This window comes from Athene noctua, chromosome 30, assembly GCF_965140245.1.
Source record: "Athene noctua chromosome 30, bAthNoc1.hap1.1, whole genome shotgun sequence".
NCBI lineage: Eukaryota > Metazoa > Chordata > Aves > Strigiformes > Strigidae > Athene > Athene noctua.
The window spans coordinates 994,512-1,013,209 of NC_134066.1; the positions used below are offsets into that span (position 1 = coordinate 994,512).

At 48.9% G+C, this 18,698-nt stretch overlaps 1 protein-coding gene across 1 annotated transcript; it reads right to left on the reverse strand.

Annotated features, from left to right (window-relative positions):
• Positions 1-12,770: 12,770 nt before the first annotated feature.
• Positions 12,771-16,532, reverse strand: LOC141972034 (keratin, type II cytoskeletal 6C-like). Its single transcript, XM_074929778.1, has 9 exons — positions 16,023-16,532; positions 14,935-15,149; positions 14,676-14,736; positions 14,429-14,524; positions 14,130-14,294; positions 13,909-14,034; positions 13,471-13,691; positions 13,150-13,184; positions 12,771-13,042 (listed from the first exon to the last, which is right to left on the reverse strand). Exons 1-9 carry the CDS (start codon positions 16,530-16,532, stop codon positions 12,771-12,773), a joined length of 1,701 nt encoding a protein of 566 aa, XP_074785879.1.
• Between the last annotated feature and the right edge of the window lie 2,166 nt (positions 16,533-18,698).

Consider the following 18,698-nt stretch of genomic DNA (forward strand, 5'->3'; position numbering starts at 1 on the left):
GGTCAACCCAAATAATAAATGGGAATAATAAATTCTAGTACTGCGGCTAACACTCAAGGAAATGCCTCCACATCCTTGCGGGACTATTTTCATCAGCTCAAAACAGAAAGCCTAGATGACTAAAATCCTGCAGATGTCTCAGAAGAAGAATCTAGCTACATTTCATCACTGCTGAACATAAACTAGTGCTCTTTACAAGCCACGCTGGCAGAGCAGAGGGTAGATAAGTACAGTGATGGACTTATTATTATTTAATATAATAACTACTGCACACCAGTACAGTGGACACACAGCAGTGTAGTACCGTAGTGCATTAATAAATACAATACTTAACTTCAACAGCTGTCCAGATGAAATAGACTGACATGCACACATAGGATTGAAATGGTACATTTTGATTGCCAGTTGCCTAAATACCTGCGCATAAGTAGGGCCCTAAGTCACTTAGAAAACGGGACTGAGATCGCATAGACACGCTAATAAAAATGCCTGTTGTCCCCCAGACTTTAATTTTCCCCCACCCTCCATCCCAAGGACTAACAATAACTGTTTGCTGTGGCCTGTGAGGGCAGTAAGAGATTTCAAGGTGAGAACAAACGGAAGACAAGTGTCAAAAACCTTGTAATGGCAGAAAAAAAAAAAAAAAAAAAAAAAAGTGAAACGCTGGCATTCTACCAAATGTTTATGCTATTTTAATTCTGAGGTTCCCCAGACTTGAAAGCACCTTGTCTGCAAGAATATATTGTACTAATTACACAGACACTTAGAGGTGGGAACAGAAATATGATCCCACATACATGATCTATAGTACATAGAGATCTGACGGGGTTTCCTCCACCCAGACCTACACCTGGGTGTGACTGAAAGTTGCTCTTAGACCACAGAAAGAAAGTCCCACATCAGGGCATGGTCAGAATTACATGAGCGGTCAACCCTTCGCAGTAAAACAGTGAAGCTTCTGCACGAGGAAACTGTAATTAGAGGAGTTCTGGGAAGGCCCTAAGATGGGAGAGCTCTGTTCTGCGTAGGCTGATGTAAGTGGGCACTGAGTTCAGCTGCTTGGGGATGGTTTTGGGGAGAAAATGTTTTCTCTTTGGCAAACAGAAGCATCTTGTGGAAATGCTGTGGTGGATTTGCACAGAACCAGGGTGGAGGCTGGGATGGAGGGTGAGGGGGCAGAGCTGGCCACTCCAAACAACGTGTGCTTAATGAGTGGGTAAGGAGGAACCTGGCACAGCACCTGCCATTGGCTTCTCCATCAGGAGCTGCTCCATAATACAGATGTGAAGAAGCAGCTGGTGGACCGCAGCGTTTCAGATGGTGAGAAGCAACAGAGCACCTCTGCTTGCACGGGTGTGATTTCTTTTTGAGTGGAGGAAGGACAACAAGTAGAATAAGGTGGAGACCAAGAGGTCAGGGGCAGCACAGACCAACCTGTAAGAGGTTGGAAACAAGTGCTGAGCTCGTAAGTACAATGACAGCAAGGCAAGCTGAGGAGACACGGCGTGGGAAGCCCATGAGGAGCCAAGAGAGCTGTCCCTGGAGCGCCAAACCTTGACTGTGCAGGGAGCTCCGTGATGGCTTTAGATTAGACCTTTGACTTCGAGAAAGCCAGAGTTAGGCAGGATGGATTCTACCTGGTGCGGGGTAGGTCCCCTTCTTCTCAGGGTAGGTTACTTCCCAGCTTGGTCTTGCCTGCTTCAGACACTTTGAATGGGGAGAGGCGTGGGCTGTGTTAAGGCTTGATTTTAGTTTCAGGTCTGGACCAGCAAGTGTTCTTCTAATACAAAACAGAGTATTACTTTACCTTGCAATCCCGTTAACATATGACTAAAGGCTACTTTATTAAATGGTTAATTATTCTGGGTTAACAGGAAGGTAAACAAGTCAATAAATTACTCGTAACCACCTATAATATTAAATTATCTACTCAGAAAATACTAATCACAATTATGATATATGTTGATCTCTTACTTCCCCTACAAGAATGTGAAAGTGACGGTTTAATAAAATGTGTGAAAACAGTGAAGTAATTTTTCTGTTGCTGTTATTATTAACAACTGCAGTGAGTGGATGAAGTAGAAGCTTATTACTTCTTTTTTTTTTTTTTAACTTTATTGGCTAACCGAATCAAAATATCATGCTCTGTGATCCCTGAGATCTCTTAAAGGCTGAACAAGTCCTGGTTCCTCCACACACAGCAAACCTGAAGCTGATGCACTCAAGCTGGGGGATGTGGTGCTGGAGCAAGGCAGGGATGAAATTTCCAAAGATTTCAGGGCGAGGAGAGATAAAGTCTACAGAGGGGGAAAAAAAAAATAAAATTAAAAAAAAAAAAAAATTAAGATGAAGAGGAAACTGGGTCCCACACTAGGTTAAATGTGAACTCTCATGTCATGAGAAAACACTACTTGCTTCCCAGCAGAAAAATAGTCAACGTACATGGTGTCCATGATATGAATAGAGGAAAAATTCTAGGGCAGCTTCTTGAGCAAGATCTACAGAGGGAATAAGTAAAGAGAGTTGCTGGGACTTCAGTAACTGACACCAGCAATCGGTGCTCACAGGAGTGGCCTCTCTGAGGGTTTGGGACCTTGGGGACCGCTTCACTTGGTCAGAGAAAAAAGGTAGAGAACATGCCGAGAGGGGTGTGGCAAACATCCAAAGGCCCTGTTTATGATTGGGAAGAATTATAATAACATCCCTTCCCACAGGAAGTTGAAACAGCTGAAAATAATTCTGGCAGATGTTCAGAATCCAGTAAACAGTGTGATTACCAGCCGACAAAAGAAGTGGGTCCCAGTGCTGCCTTCTCTGGGCAGAGTGTCATTACATCTGGGAGGTTCACCACACCCAATCACACTTACGTATCACCTGGGCCGGCCTCACAGTTGACTTAGAGCTGATAATTAGTCCAATCAAGGTCAGACTTTGTGATCAATTGAGTAAATCACTCTTTTAAGTTATTGGAACCTCAATTGCTATAATTAGCTCCGTGGCAGTAATAACAGCATCCACAGGACAACAAAACAGGTGGAGAAAAGGTAAAGCACAACAGAACTTTGATTATTCTCAGGCTAGACCTCCTGCCCAGCAAGGGAAAGATCTGAAGAAGTCACCTAGTGTGGGCATCACGTGACAGCCAGCTCTGGAGATGAGGATTTTGGCTAATCTAGGCACTTAGGTTCTTTGCAGAGGTGGTCAAGAGAGATCACCGCCTGCAGGAAGTGATTCCCTCTCTGCAGAATCCATCTTGGAAGGTATCTTTCTTTCCCTGCATAACAGCAAAGTTAGTCAAAGTCTCTTTTAACACAACCTTAATGTGTTTTAAAGGATGATGTTTCTTAGCCGAGAGGACTCTTCCATTAGAGGGTTCTGCCGGGTATATCGTGCACATCCACAGTTTCAGACAAGCCACATTCCACCAGTCTCTCCTGGGTTTGCAGTGGTCTCACTGGTGGCGGATATGAGGGCCAGTGACTGAGTTTGACACAAAGACACAAGATTCCCCAGAATTCATCCTTTCAAGAGACCTGTGGCATCATAAGGCACCTTACTTGGAGGAGCACTTTAAACCATCGGTGCTATCCCTGGAAGATCCATCCCATCATACTTTGTCCCAGTCCCATGCCCATATTTCACATAATCAGATGCCATACGGTGTCCAAAACTCAGCACCCAGCGCTCCCACAAATCAGTGAGTTCCTATCCCATGGCATCTCCCAGTTAAAAGCTCCAGTTCGCAGCAGCAACTACACAACGCAATTTGCTGGCCAAGCCCTGAATTCAGCTTTTTCCAAAGAAGTTGAGACTGGCAGCCACCTCGCTCTCGCTGCACGCCAGGACAGCGTCCGATCTCTTTTGGAGCACAGCCGCTGCCACGGAGCTCTGTTTGGGTCTGGGCCAGCAGGTTTTGCATGGCGGGTTGGGCATGACTTGCTGACGTGCACCTTCGAGCTGGTGGTGCAATGGGCCCAGGGGGGCAACATGCAGCCGCCTCCCACCAGCGCTCCTCAGCACCACGCACGTTTGGTACCTGCTTGTGCACAGCACGAGCCAGGGGGTGGCGGTTCAGGCTGCCACGTCCCTCTGATCTGGGAAAGCTCTCTGGGCAGGACATGGCATTTGGGTGCCTGTCTCCATGGCCCTGGGGATCTGATAACATGCCGGCTATAAAGCTCAAGGAAGAGCTGGGATGGAAATAATTTGCTCGGTGGAGGCCTGTTCTGTGCTGCGGCAGTATTCATCATGCGGGTGCACGGCATGGGGGGTGCTATAAGTGCACACAAGTCTGTAGGATTTAGGGCAAGCTTCATTTAGTATGGTTTGTCTTAGGTGGGAGAGTATCATCAAGTCCATGAAGGCTGGTTTGATCCCTCAAAACCTCCACATACTGCAGCTCAGGCTGTGGTACACGCATCATTTCAAATGATGACCATGGGCAGTCCTGGCACCTCAAGAGGAACCCGCAATGAGCTGCCACTCAAAGCTGTCCTTTAGCAAAGCAAATACTCCCAGGCACACATCCAACCTCTGGTTTGGGGGAGAGGAATAAAAATCTGCTGAACACTGCGCTCCGTTTAGGGGACACGCTGCAACTCTTGTCCACGTTAGCAGGAAATGTTCCCTGTTGCTACATGGCCCAAGAGGGCTGGAGCTGAAGTATTAACATCCTGGGAATTATCTCATCCATCAGCCATTTCCACCCTGGCCTGCAGCTGCACTTTGCTCACCAAGACAGAAGAACGCCAGTCCGCAGGAACAGAGGCAGGTTTGCGCACCAGAAGGACTGGCGAAGGCGTGCCACTGCTGGGAAGAGCCAAGTGAGTTGCAGACTGCTAGAAGTAACCCTGTGGCTCAAAAAGTCACAGTCTTTCCCAAATCCTCCTGCTTTCAATAATTCCCATGCCAGAAGCAGTCAACAATATACAAAAATTTTAAATACGGTTATTTTTTGTCACTAGGAACCTCAGTCGGAGCCATCAATCATCTGTGCTCGGCGCTGTATGAACAAAACCGTTCACACATTGTCACCAGAACCCCTGTGGAGCCGCAGGCACGCTGGCTCTGTTCCTTGAAGGGAGAAAGGCTGCTAACACTCGGCAGTAAAGAGTAATTTAGATCTATTTTTTATGCATTTAAAACCTTTCCCGAGCCCTCTAGTGGTGCTTGGCACAGTCTGTGCTTTTAAAACCACCCAGAGCGGCAGTTTTGCTGCGCATCTTGGTGTAAAAATACTGACCCAAAGGATGCCCAGAGCCTGAAGCACCTTAGTGAGTTTACCAAGACTTTGGTAGCCCGGTGTGAGTGACCTCAGCCATCACAGCCTGTCAGATCCAGGCACAAGATAATCTCCCCTTTCCAAGGCCCAATTTGCCTACCTAACATGCCAGAAAAGGGACCTACCGACCTACCCTTGAATGCCAGAACCCACCAGAAGTCTTTACAAGTGTAACAGTGAAAAATTACAACTCCTGCCTCACCAACAAACGAGGCATTTTTTTCACTGAGGATCTTGATTTGCTCCTTCTCCAGTATTTGCACATTCTGGACCTCAGGATCAACATCTGTACTGAGAGGTGTCAGGAAGTCTTGGTTCAGGGTGATCTCTTGGATGCCAGCAGATGTGATGGAGGGGAACCAGCATATCTTTTTTCCAGCAAACATTGTTTTCACCGTAGAGATTTCCCACACAACCTTAGGAGCACTCAGCACCAAAGTGCCCTCCCAGCTGAGAACTTCCAACCTGTAGGAAACACTTCTACCCCCACCGGTTCTGGAGAGACTTCTACTGCAAAGCCACAGAAGCCATTTCTCAGCCCAAAAGGTTTTAAGCAGGCTGTGCTGTTGACAGTCAAGACAATACCAAAGCTGCCCTTGCTCTTGTTCAGCTACTTCGCTTCAAATGGACGAGGCTGTGGCGCAAAACCAGACCTCCTAGCAGAGGATCGGCCGATTTTCCCTTTACGTGTCTGCAAGGAGCTGGGCCTGGCCAGAGAGGTGACACAGCTGAAGGGCTTGGTTCCTTGGCTGTCAGCCCCGCCTTTACTCCAGCAAATTTAAAATATCTGTGTTAAAGGGCTTATTCTAGGGACTTCGGAGAGTGGTTCTGTGGGGATGGAGGCAGAGAAGCTGCTCTGAGGACCTCCAGGACCGGCATGAAGTGGCTGTTTAAGTCTGAGATGAGGACCAGTTCCTGTTTAGTTAATTCTGGTCCCATATCAAACCCTGTAAAAATCAGGCAAGGCAGAAGACCTCCAGCTCAGACAGATCTGCCACAAACACACTTAGCAAATGCAACACGCCACTTGTCCTTTCATCAGGCTGTCACTTGTGAGTGATGACTGCACTAAGGATGAAGCCGGTCCTTCCTTTAGGTAGTGGTTTTCTGCACAACCTGCAATTCCCATCTCAAGCCTGACCGATAATTTATGGGAAAGTCAATTTGTCATCAACCCAGAGGACAACAGCAGGTTTGTGTGAGAACAGGGCAGTGTCCCTTGCACGGGCTGCAAGCCTTCTGGTGACATTTTGTGGCTGTGTCTACCCTATCTTTATCGCGTCTGCCCAGCAAGCCCCAGTCCATGGGCTATGGGAGATGTCGACTTGCTTCAAACCATACTTCTAGTTAAAGAGTGGATGTTGCCATGCCATGCTATGCCATGCCGTGTTGTCATGCCGTGTTGTCATGTTATGTCACGTCGTGTAGACTTTCAGCTTGACCTGATAAGCACCGTCAATAGAGCTCATCAGAAAATGTGGATTGTGGGGTGACAAGTGTAAACCTGAAGAGATATCAGCCCACTCGTAAGGCAGAGCTAGTGAGTGTGGAGGCAAGATGAAGGGCAGAAAAGCACCAGCTTCCAAGCCAAGAGTGGGTGGGAGGAAGAAGAGGAGGAAGGTTTGCTGTCAACACCAGACACAGACAATGTGGTTGCCATAAATTCTGAAAATCCTGCTCTACCCGCCCCAGCTGTAGCTGAGAGAGCCCTGGATAAAATGAGGCCAGGAGGGAGCTGGAGATACACCACATGTCCCGGCAGCACTCAGCCAGGTCACCTGGCTATGTGGGAGCAGCTATTCTGTTCAGAGACACGTAACACGGGAGCAGCATGTGATTTGTTTGCAGCTCATTGAGCACTCTCACAGAGGAATGGAGCTGACATCAAACAGGAAGGAAAGGCTGGGATCAAAGACGCTTGGCTGTTGGTGCAATCTCCACGATCAAAGCCGAAACTTAGAGGAAGGGCCCAAATTCTCCTGCAAAGCCTTAGATGATGCTCTAGGACATGGACTTCTTTGGATCCCGGTAAGGCAGACAGCGAGACTCACCCTGCCAGCACAAGACATCTGTGGAGACTGACAACAGAACCAGTATCACACCTGATGAATCCAAGGCAAGAGCAGCCAGGATCCGAAGGGGAGAGGAAGGAGGTGGGTTTGCATCTAGAGCAAAAGAACAGGAGCTTGCAAAAGCGAACAGAAGAGCTCCACTTTGCTCCTTAACTAAACTTCTTTGGTAGCTACGTAGATTTAGGTACATTTGTCAATGTGTTTGCTTGCAGAAGGTTTTTAGGTCTTTGACTCTTGGGTTTTAAAACTCCTTCCAAGCCAAGACGCTTGGTGAGTGTCCCTGTTCTCATGATATGCTGATTTTAGTCTCTCTTGAGAAGGTCAGCAGTTTTCTAGTGAATATTTGATCTCGTTTTGAATTTAGACGAGTTGGAGGTGACTGAGCTGGGGGTGTTGCTGTTGCTGTTTGAAGTGTAGATAAGGGACGAAAGGATTCTGATTTCCATTTAACCTCCAGTAACCTCTCTGCACCTCAATTCCATTGCCCTGAACATCTCATCCTTCAGGGTCATGAAGGACTCTGGCTGCTCAGGAGATGTGTGCCATGTAAATAACCGTGAAGGATGCAGAGGCAGATTACCTCTCAGGAGACTCTGTTCCCATCCTTTCAACAAAGCAGCACCACTTATAAAGCCAAATGTTTCCTGCTTACCAGCTGTCCACTGACGTATCCAACACGACTACAAAGTGGGTGGGTCTCCTCCATATTTGCACAGTAACCAACCCAGGGGAAGTAATCTTGGTAGCTTCTGAGGCCCTCCCATAATAAACATGATTAGTAACAATTAAAAACTCATTACAGCTCTAATTACAGCTAATATAATGCCACCTGGATTCATTCCCCAATAAGCTCATAAAATATTGCACCTATTTTGTTTCTTCCCATGTTCTAATGCGAAGAACCACTCATGCCCTGAACCAGGTTTTATAGAGACATCTACGCGCTGTCTTCTCCTTCCAGCAGCTTCCTGCACGACAATCTCAATGTCCAGGGCTACCTTCACACTCAACAAGTCCTGATGTTCCTTCAGTCCACGGCCAAGCTTTCCCTCAGCTCCACCAAGGGCTCGGCAAAGTTCAGCCAGTTTGCTTTTGGCTTTGCTGAGGGTGAGATCTCCTTTCCATTCCACCTCAACAATGCTTGGTGGAAGGAAGAGTGCTCCGAGTCCCACCAGCTGGGGCATCGCTGTCCTCTGAGCCATAGGGCATCTAGCCACTGGTGGTCTTGTACTAAGCCAGTTGGTGACTGGGCAGGTCAGCAATCCCAGACTATCTCACAACTCCACATTACTCAGACTAAGTGGTGGAGACCCAGTGGTAAATAGGGGGAGTAAGGCGTTTGCCATCTCGCTTTGAACTCCAATCTCTGCATTCCAAAAACGATCTGAAAATGCAGGCACGTTCTCGTGAGCACCTAAGAAGACTCCTGAGGGCAGATTTTGTGTTAGCACAGAAGGCACATGCCCTTTACTGTAGAAAACAGGAACTTACAAACCAACAAAAACCCATATTTATCCTATATTTTTTATCCTCTACGTCCAAAATGGCAGCAGCACCACCAAAAAAATACTGAAGACATCATTGGTTGATTGCACTGAGGCTGTTTCACAAGTAAATTCACTCATTTTATGTGACGTTTTGCTGCAGATATGGTTTTACATTTACACTAGAGCTAGCAGCCAGCACAGTGCCCCACGGAGCAGGTGAAGGGGAGCCCAGCCACTGGGCTGTTAACGATCTTTCACTCAAGCGTGATGCACTTGAGCAATTAACATTTCTCCCTTTTTCATGAGCGCAGCAGATGGGAAAGATAAACTCCAGCACCTCTGGGTTATAGCTTGGCCCCTCTCCAGGAAAAACTCAGGAAACTCATAAAAATCCTGTGGTTTTCTGCAGGACGAAGCCTGCATCTTTGGCTTCTTGGGTTTCAACACGCTGAAGATCTTCCCCTTCTCTGCCATCCTTCCAAGGAAGTCCCCGGGAATGCTCTTGGGCTTTGCACCATCTTGGTCTGTACCTGTCCTTGGGCGTGAGGAAGTAGGAGATGACTTCTTGGTCTTTCCCATCCCAACCTATAATTTTTAGGATCAGAAATGTCGTTGTTTATTTAAACAAGAGAATAAGGCAGATTATAACCCGGTGTAAACATCAGATGAAGAAGTCAGGTGAGTCAACTGAAAGAATAATTGGGGGAAAATAAGAAAAGCGGCATGAAAGTAACACTAGTTCGAATAAGAATTGTCATTTCCTCCTCATTTGTTTTGTTCGTTTAGATGGCAAGAATTCTGCGTTCTTCCCCACTTCTATACTTTTATCTGGCAAACACCGAGGCTGCACCCAGCCAACGCGCACGCTACAGCACAGTCAGGGTTGATTCACCTACTGGTCCAGCTCTCACTCCTCCCAATGCTGGAGAAGGATCCAGCCAAGCATTAATCAAATTAATTTGGTTGCAATGGGATGATATTTAGGGAGGACTAATGACTAACCTGGCTGGGCAATCTGGAGTTATAATAACAGGTTGGAGGCTGCGTCTCATACTTTCACACTGCTTTTTTTTTTAATGAGTAATTTGTGTCCATGTAGCGTCTTCAGGCCTTCCCACCGCTCACGAATGAGGTGGCAGTGCCCGTGTAAGAGCCCGGCTCGTCAGATAGATGGTGCTGCTCGCCCTTGAGCCAGCCAAGGGTGGAGGACAACCGCTCTTCATCGCGCATGAACCGCCCACTGCAGACCTGTCGCTGGTGTCCTCCTCCACCGAGGCCTCCAGGGCACCTGGGTGGGAACTCCAGGCACCATCAGGACTGAGCCACCGCGTGGTGGCGATGGCTTGGCTGCGTGTCCTCTTGGGATGGCAACTGTGCCAAGGATTGGCACTAACTGCCACATCCCAACTGCCATGTTCAAGCTGACACCATCCAACGGCCACGTCCCAACAGCCACGTTCAAACCAATCCCAGTCCAACTGCCATATCCCAACAGCCATGTTCAAACCAATCCCAGTCCAACTGCCACAACCCAACGGCCGTGTTCAAACTGCCACCATCCAACTGCCACGTCCCAACGGCCGTGTTCAAACCAATCCCAGTCCAACTGCCACAACCCAACGGCTGTGTTCAAACCAATCCCAGTCCAACTGCAACATCCCAACAGCCATGTTCAGACTGCCACCATCCAACTGCCATGTCCCAACGGACGTGTTCAAACCAATCCCAGTCCAACTGCCACGTCCCAACAACCATGTTCAAACCAATCCCAGTCCAACTGCAACATCCCAACGGCCATGTTCAAACCAATCCCAGTCCAACTGCCACGTCCCAACAACCATGTTCAAACCAATCCCAGTCCAACTGCCACATCCCAACGGCCATGTTCAAACTGTCCCAGACCAACAACCACAACCACCCTGTTCAGACCACCATGTTCAAACCATTACATCCAGACCACCAGGTACTGACTGCTGCCATACATCCCCACATCCCAGACACAATGTCCCCACTGGTGGCCCTGACTGCCTTGCTCCTGAGGTGCCCATCAACTGAGGGCTGGACACTTCATCCTGCTACTCTTGGGACAAGCACAATCCCCCCACCTCATGGGCACCAGGGTGGCATCGCATGTTGCCTTCCTGTGCCACACTCACAGAATCACAGAATCATCTAGGTTGGAAAAGACCTTGAAGATCATCCAGTCCAGTCCTTAACTTCACATTGTCCCTTCCCAACTGCCCCAGATCCCTCAGCGCTGGCTCAGCCCGACTCTTCAACCCCTCCAGGGATCCTGGGGACTCCCCCCTGCCCTGGGCAGCCCATTCCAACGCCCAACAGCCCCTTCTGCACAGAAATCCTTCCTCAGAGCCAGCCTGACCCTGCCCTGGGCAGCTTGAGGCCATTCCCTCGGGGCCTGGCGCTGGGGCCTTGGCTCCAGAGACTCATCCCCCCTCTCTGCCCCCTCCTGGCAGGGAGTTGCAGAGGGCCAGGAGGTCTCCCCTCAGCCTTCTCTTCTCCAGACTGAACCCCCCCAGTTCCCCCAGCTGCTCCCCAGCAGACCTGTGCTCCAGACCCTGCCCCAGCTCCGTTGCCCTTCTCTGGCCACGCTCGAGTCATTCAATGGCCTTTTTGGGGTGAGGGGCCCAGAACTGAACCCCCTCAGCGAGGGGCGGCCTCCCCGGTGCCGAGCCCAGGGCTCAGATCCCTTCCCTGTCCCTGTGGCCACGCCAGGGCTGGTACAAGCCAGGATGCCGTTGCCCTCCTTGGCCCCCTGGGCACACTCTGGCTCATTCTCACCCCCCAGTCCCTCTCTGACCGGCAGCTCTCCAGCCACTCCTCCCCAGGCCTGTAGCCCTGCTGGGGGTTGCTGTGGCCCAAGGGCAGCCCCCGGCACTTGCCCTCAGTGAAACTCCCCCAGCTGGGCTCAGCCCAGCGCTCCAGCCTGGCCAGATCCCTCTGCACTCCTCACAGCCATGGCTCTCCCACCCCACAGAATCTACTGTGATGAGGATTCTACTGTGGAGGAACAAACTGGCACTTCCTAAGAGGAGAGAGAAGGACACTTTCTTCCTCCTCACCTCAGCTGGGCAGTTCATGGCGCTCAGAGATTTGCACCACAGGACAGAACGCAGGCATTGCCATTCCTTTTGGTGAAGAACAAAGGGTGTTTTCCCTTCCCTGGGGACCGTTAAGCGATAAGACAACACAAAGATATCTTTTCATCTGACTGCAGTTTATTGGTAATGAAAGAACTTGGAGGGAGGGGGTGCTGGTAGGAAGCAACCATGCAGAAGGGTTCACGCAACAGAAGGTTTGCAATAAGGCCATACATATGTCAGGTGTGAAGGAGAAGAGGGAAAGGAATCTGTAAAATATTAAAGCTGCCAGATTACTCCACCAAGGGAAGGCGGACATCATCAGAGACCTGTTTCTCACTCCTAAATCTGACTATGAGACGTTATCACGTTTCTTCTGCTTACGTGAATTCCTGATATAGCTGAAACAAGCATGTGGATAACATGCAGGACACGCGGAAGTCGCAAGGGAAACACTGCCATTGAAAAAGAGACCTTAAAAAGTGAAAGGAAAGCAGTTTTATACACGCTCCTTCTCAGCCAGCGCAGCAGCTGGGGCCAGCAGCAAGAAGCGCAATGGAAGATGCTCAGATGAGCTCTGCAGTCCCTGGTACCCACGAGGGAGATTGTTCATCCCTGGAGACTGGTGGAGCTCAGAGAAGAGCCAGGCTCTGCCCACAGGATGGTGTTTCGCTGCAAATCTCCCCTTGGGTGGGATGTTTTAAGGAGGTTCTGAGCTATAAGGGAAACAGTTCATTGCTTTGCTGGATGCGGGTTCAGGATGGAAGGGGTTGTGCTGTTGGCTGGAGAAAGGAAAAGATGCTCCTTTCCTTTGAGGGACCGAGGTCAGGGCTCAGTATTTTACACCTGACGATTTGACCGTTGTGGTTGTGACACATCTCCGCACAGAGGAGGATCCACCCCCTGAGATGAAGTTGCCACCTCCAGAGCTGCACATTCTTCCACTTCCAGAGGAGAAGCCACCGCTGAGGATTCCTCCTCCCATGCCACAGCTGCCTCCAATGATGCTTCCTCCTCCGACCGCACATACTCCTCCTCCCATGCCACTGCTGGCTCCAAAGCCGCCAGCTCTGCCTCCGGCAATGGTGGTTCTGCCTACCACAGCTGCAAGAGAAGGACAGGCTCACTGCACATCGAGTGACAGCCTGGGAATCCTCACGAAACCCAGGGTAAAAGCCATTCTGCAGAGAGGACAACGTACAGATACTTACAGACATTTACGTTGGATGGGTTGTCTACGCAGAGCCTGTGTGAGGAAAGGAACACAAGGTGTAAATCTAATGTAAGAGGAATTAAGCTCCATGCGATTTCACAAACACTCCTTTCATTTCCTGTTTCATTCAACATCAATCAAAACCACTGAGAAATATTCCCCGTGGGGACCTCGATTCTATTCTGGGATCAAAAAATTGGGGAAAGAATGAAAGTAAATCAGATTCCAACGTTAAATATGTTGTGAGAGATGATTAAACCTCAGTCTGTCCCAAGGAGAGACAGTACCCTGGTCACGCCAAGCTGACAGCAGATCTTACCTGTTCTCCTCTCCCTCCAGCAGCTTCCTGTACATGGCAATCTCAACATCCAGAGCAATCTTGATGTTCAGCAGCTCCTGGTACTCCTTCAGCAAGCGAGCCAGCTCCTCCTTGTCTTTGCTCAAGGCGCATTCCAGCTCCTCCAGCTTCCTCCTGGCATCCTTGAGGGCCATCTCGCCCCGCTCCTCAGCCTCAGCAATAGCTGCCTGAAGCTGATGGTTCTGAGAAAAAAAAAAAGAAAAGCAGTTTCTCAGTTCCCCTCTGCACACTCACCACTGGAGCAGCCCTCAGGGCACAGACTGCATGGAAACTCAGGAACCATCAATCCTCTCCAAAAGACCTCAATATCGTTCCCTCACGCTATCTTTAGCACGACACTCAGCTCAGTTGTGATCCAGCCTCATGCCGTTACCCAACAAGATGCTGAGGAAGCCCTACCTGCTTCTTCACGTTCTCAATCTCAGCCCGCAGCCTCTGGACATTCCTGGTCAGCTCCTGGATCTCTATCTTGGTGTTGCGGAGGCTGTCCCCGTGTCTTCCAGCGGTGTTCTGCAGCTCTTCATACTGACAGTAGGGAGATGAGGCAAACCATCAGTGACACAACCTACCAAGAGCCATGGCAAGGGAGCAGAGACTGTCGCAGGCGCTTCCCAACTCACCCGGCTCTGGTACCAAGCCTCAGCTTCGGCCCGGCTGTTCTGAGCAATCTGCTCGTACTGACGCCTGACCTCCTCGATGATGCTGTCCAGATCCAGGTGCCGGTTGTTGTCCATGGACACCACCACAGACAGGTCCCGGCTGATTGTCTGCATCTGAGCCAGCTCCTGCAAACAAGACAGGCAGCCCAAGTGATTCTCAAGCCTAAATCCACACGGGCATCCAGTCCAACCCCGCTGTCTTTGGCCACCACACACTTCATTGCAACTCCAGGCAGCCCAGCGGAAGGCAGAGCTCTTACCTCCTCGTAGATGCACCTCAGGAAACTGATTTCATCGGTCAGAGCTCCCACCTTGGCTTCCAGCTCTACTTTGGTCATGTAGGCACAGTCCACATCCTAAAGGAAAGATCCCACAGAGAGACAACGGCTGCAGCCCAGCCCAGAGGAGCCGTTGGCAGCCAAAGCCTCCTCTGGGTGCTGCCTCCTTCCAAGGGCTTTGCAGCCTGTCCCCCCACACCCCCTCTCTCCTGCTGCCTCTCTGACTCACCTTCTTGAGCACCACAAACTCGTTCTCAGCAGCGGTGCGCCTGTTGATCTCTTCTTCATACCTGGGGAAGGGGACAAGACAGGGTCAGTCTCCTCGACCGCTCACCATCAACCAGCGGAACCCCCCTGCCCTCCACGGCAGCCTTGCTCCCATTTCTGCAGAGACCCACAGCAGGCAGAAGACAGTGTGGGAATGTCCCCGCTGGCTCAGCTCTCCTGCCGTGCCGCTCATTTCTTCCTCAGGCTGTCACTGCACTCACTTGGTTTTGTACTCCTCCACGTATTGCCGCATGTTCTGCAGCTCCGACTCCAGCTGTCCCCTCTGTCCCAGCAGAGACTCCAGCCTCCTCCTCAGGTTCTGGATGTAGTTTTCAAAGATGACATCCAGGTTCTTCCTTGGCCCCGAAGGCCCTTGCTGTTGGAGGAGCTCCCACTTGGTGGAGAGGACCTTGTTCTGTTGCTCCAGGAAGCGGACCTGAAAGCCCACAAAGGGGTGTGTGAGGTGTTCACCCAGGGAGACATCACACTGCTCAAACCTCCTGATTATTTGGGAGCCCAAGGCAATCATTTCCCCAATGCCCAACAAGACCATGGCTAGCTGAAAACCAGTTTTCCAAAAAGATTCTTCCCTTCTTTCTCCCCTTTTGTCAATTATCCTTGAATTTGTCCTTTTCACCTCCTACATTTCAGGTCTCTTTTTATTATCTATCGGAATGGTTACATTCCAGATTTACAGATTATTGTCATTCCCAATTGCAAATCTTGATCCACATTAATTTTCTGAAGCCTTAGATAATTTTTTCCCTCCAGATAACAAAATCCCATTTGTCTCAATTTCAGAGAATATTCCTCTTATCAATCAGATACAAAACCCATGCAATATATGTAATAACCTATAAAGCACATTTATAACCAGTGTTCTCCCAGTGCAGTCTAAAGAACACTCATCTGTACTTAAACTGAAATAAGGAACAGCCAGGAATTATTGAAAGTTCATTCCTACATTTCAAGTTTCTCTAAAAGAAACTATCCTTGAAAAAAAAAAAAAAAAAAAAGACTTAAAGAACCACTTAGGCTAACTGAGTATATCATGATCCCTTTGGGCTGACTGCACAGAGAACACTTGAGAGAAAAGCTAAGGAAGAGTTTGGATCAACCAAACCTACAGAAAGTCCTCTGGTTTCTCTGCAGATGTAAAATTTTTACATTTCTTTAGGAGGACTCAGTGAAAACGCTACCAGCCTTCCAGATCTGCCAACACCGAGCTGAGGAGGACATTTCCCTCTCCACAGCACAGGGAAGTTTGTCAGAGTCCCATTCCCAAGCAAATACAGTTCCAGCCTCTCACCTTGTCAATGAAAGAGGCAAACTGATTGTTAAGAGTCTTGATCTGCTCCTTCTCCTGGCACTTCACTTGCTGGATCTGAGGATCAATATCAACATGGACCGGCCGCAGGAGGGTCGGGTCAACCTGCACCGGCTGGATTCCTCCAGGGAACCCAGGACCACCTCTCACAGGACCTCCAAAGCTGCCTATTCCTCCACCAATGACACCTCCTCCAATGCTGCCAAATCCTGCTCCATAGCCTCCACCAAAGCCACCAATTCTACATCCGTATCCACCGCCATAAGAGCCACCCATGGAAATCCTTCCGCTGCCACCCATGTTATGGAGGCTCCTGCTGCTAAAACCTCCGCAACGTCCGCCGCCTCCAAATCCCCTGGAAGTGGAGAACGAGCTATAGCTGATCCTGGTTCTGCCCCCACTTCCTCCAAAGCCACCACCGATGGCAGAGCAAGAGCTGTATCCCCTTTTGCTGCCGCCTCCAAAGCTTCTGCAGATTGACTGCCGAGACATGGCTGTTTCTTCCGAGCAGAGTTGAGGAGAGCAGAAAGACGAACGGAGCTGTGCTGCTGAGGGATGAATGCAGAGAGAAGTGTGCACAGTCTTCTCTGGCTCCACAGCTTCAGGCATTCCCTTTTATCTGTTTCTGGAGGTGGGATGGGTCTACAAGGGCGTGAAGAGGAAACAAATTTACTGTCTTCATCAGCTTGGTGCGGTTAACAGATTTTTGCCAAATTGTTGACTCCACCCAGAAATACGCTTTGCAATGCAGAAGAGAATAAAGAGCAAGAGCATTGAAAGAGGTCTCAGTGAGTAAGTGGACTCTCATATCTTTATGGCATCTGAAAAAAATATGTTTTACAGTGATGTAGTCATGTTCCTCCTCCCTCCCACCTTTCTATCTGTTCTTAATGATTTCACAGTTTGTCTGGATCTGGATCTTTTGCACTGACACTCAATGTCAGACAAGTATTTTGGAGAAAACCAACTAGAATGAGACTTTCACAATTCCCCCAAGCACACCCCAAATCTCCTTCTTAAGTGGAAAACTGCTGATGGCTTTCCAAGAGGCAGTTTCCCAGTGTAGAGCGAAAACACCACACATTAACATTTAACAACTGTCAGCATTTCTTTTTTATCCGTAAAGGAGGTGCTTAGTTCATTTCCTAAGAGCATCAGTTGGGATGGGAGTGCCTTCTTCTAGGGCACATTCCTGCAAAATGTGTCTCCTAGAGTCTGAAATAGCCAGGTACCGAGACGCTGAGCACCAGAGAGGAATGAGCAAGAAGAACAAGGAGGTCCAAGCTCCTTCCTTGTGCTTTTCAGATGGCCACAGGGATTGCCAAACCTTCAGAGGACTGAAAGGACGCTTCGGGCACTAGATATGGTAATGATGACTGAAGACAGACAAATCGCAGAGAAATGCAGGCAGGGATAACAGCGGCTTGTTCAATTTTTTATTTTAACTTAAGTTGGTAGGCAAATGATCAGACTGCATTCATCATACTTGATCATTTTGAAATAAGGGGCAACTAAAAGGTAGAAGAAGCTCTGATCATTTCTTAAGCAGTAACAAAGTATTGCTGTACATGAAGTGTGCTTTAAGAGGCATGACATCGTGGCCCACAGCTTTGACCACAGTAAATTTGGAGTGGGGGAGAGAAGGATTGCTGACCAAATTCACTTTAGAGAATGTGGTTTTTAGACAACAGCTGTTGCCTCAAACTAGAAGCCAATCATTTTTAATTTCATCCACAGGCTATTTGGCTATGAAGTGGGAAGTTCACCTGAAAGACATCTTGCAGGTATCTTCTGTGTCTCACATACACATTTTAGTTACAATTATTACATTTAAGAAAAAAAAACCACTCTATTCCTAGTGCTTACTTCCTGAAAATCTTATTAAATATCAGGGGAAATATATTTTCAAGCCTTCCAAACATTTCAGCAGTCCAATATTGCACTAAAACTTCCAAAGCAGAATATCCATGTGTGTTTCAATTCTCACAACCACCCATAAGACTTGTGCAACTAAACGTTGTTTGAAAGTATCACTAGGGAACAGCCTTCAGCCACAGACACTTCAAAGCCTTTGAAAACCCAGCCCAGAGAATCACTTGCAAAAGCCGCCAGAGGAATCAGAAACGTAAATGCTGGTGCCTGTCGCTGGGACCGAGGCTGCTGGACACCGCAGACTCTTCACAGAACAGGGCGTAGGGAGTGGAGATGGTTACCCTTGAGGGATGCAAGTAATGGTTGGCCAAAGGTTATCCCACCCTTGAGGGACACAAGTAATGGTTGGCCAAGCGTTATTCCCCTTGAGGGACACAAGTAATAACTGGCCAAGGGTTTTCCAGATGTGTGCGGCCTGTCGTACGCAGCAAGCTGCAGCTGGAGGATGGGCAGGGAGGGGACATTTTCCCTTTCAAAAGCAGCTTGAATGAAGAGGGTCTGATTTCTCCGTTGTTATCCCCAAAATAGAGTTGAGTTCTCCGGTTCATTCTGCAGTTCAGTGCACACCCTCATGATGAGCAGACCTGGGCAGGTGTGGGGTAACTCAGTTTTTACTTAGAAAAAACAAGTGGTCTCTTCTCATGGCCTCCCTCCAGGTTGTCAAACGTACAGTAGCCACCTCTCTTGGTCGGCTGCGTGACTTGGTTGTAACATCCCACATGGCGG

Bases quoted from the DNA above. Each gene is read 5' to 3' on its own strand.
- LOC141972034 (XM_074929778.1), bottom strand. From the start codon at position 16,532: ATGTCTCGGCAGTCAATCTGCAGAAGCTTTGGAGGCGGCAGCAAAAGG. The intron at 14,737-14,934 runs GTGAGTGCAGTG...CCCCTTCCCCAG, and splicing joins GTGGAGGAGTACAAAACCAA to GTATGAAGAAGAGATCAACA. The intron at 13,185-13,470 runs GTAAGATCTGCT...TTCCTCACACAG, and splicing joins CTGGAGGGAGAGGAGAACAG to GCTCTGCGTAGACAACCCAT.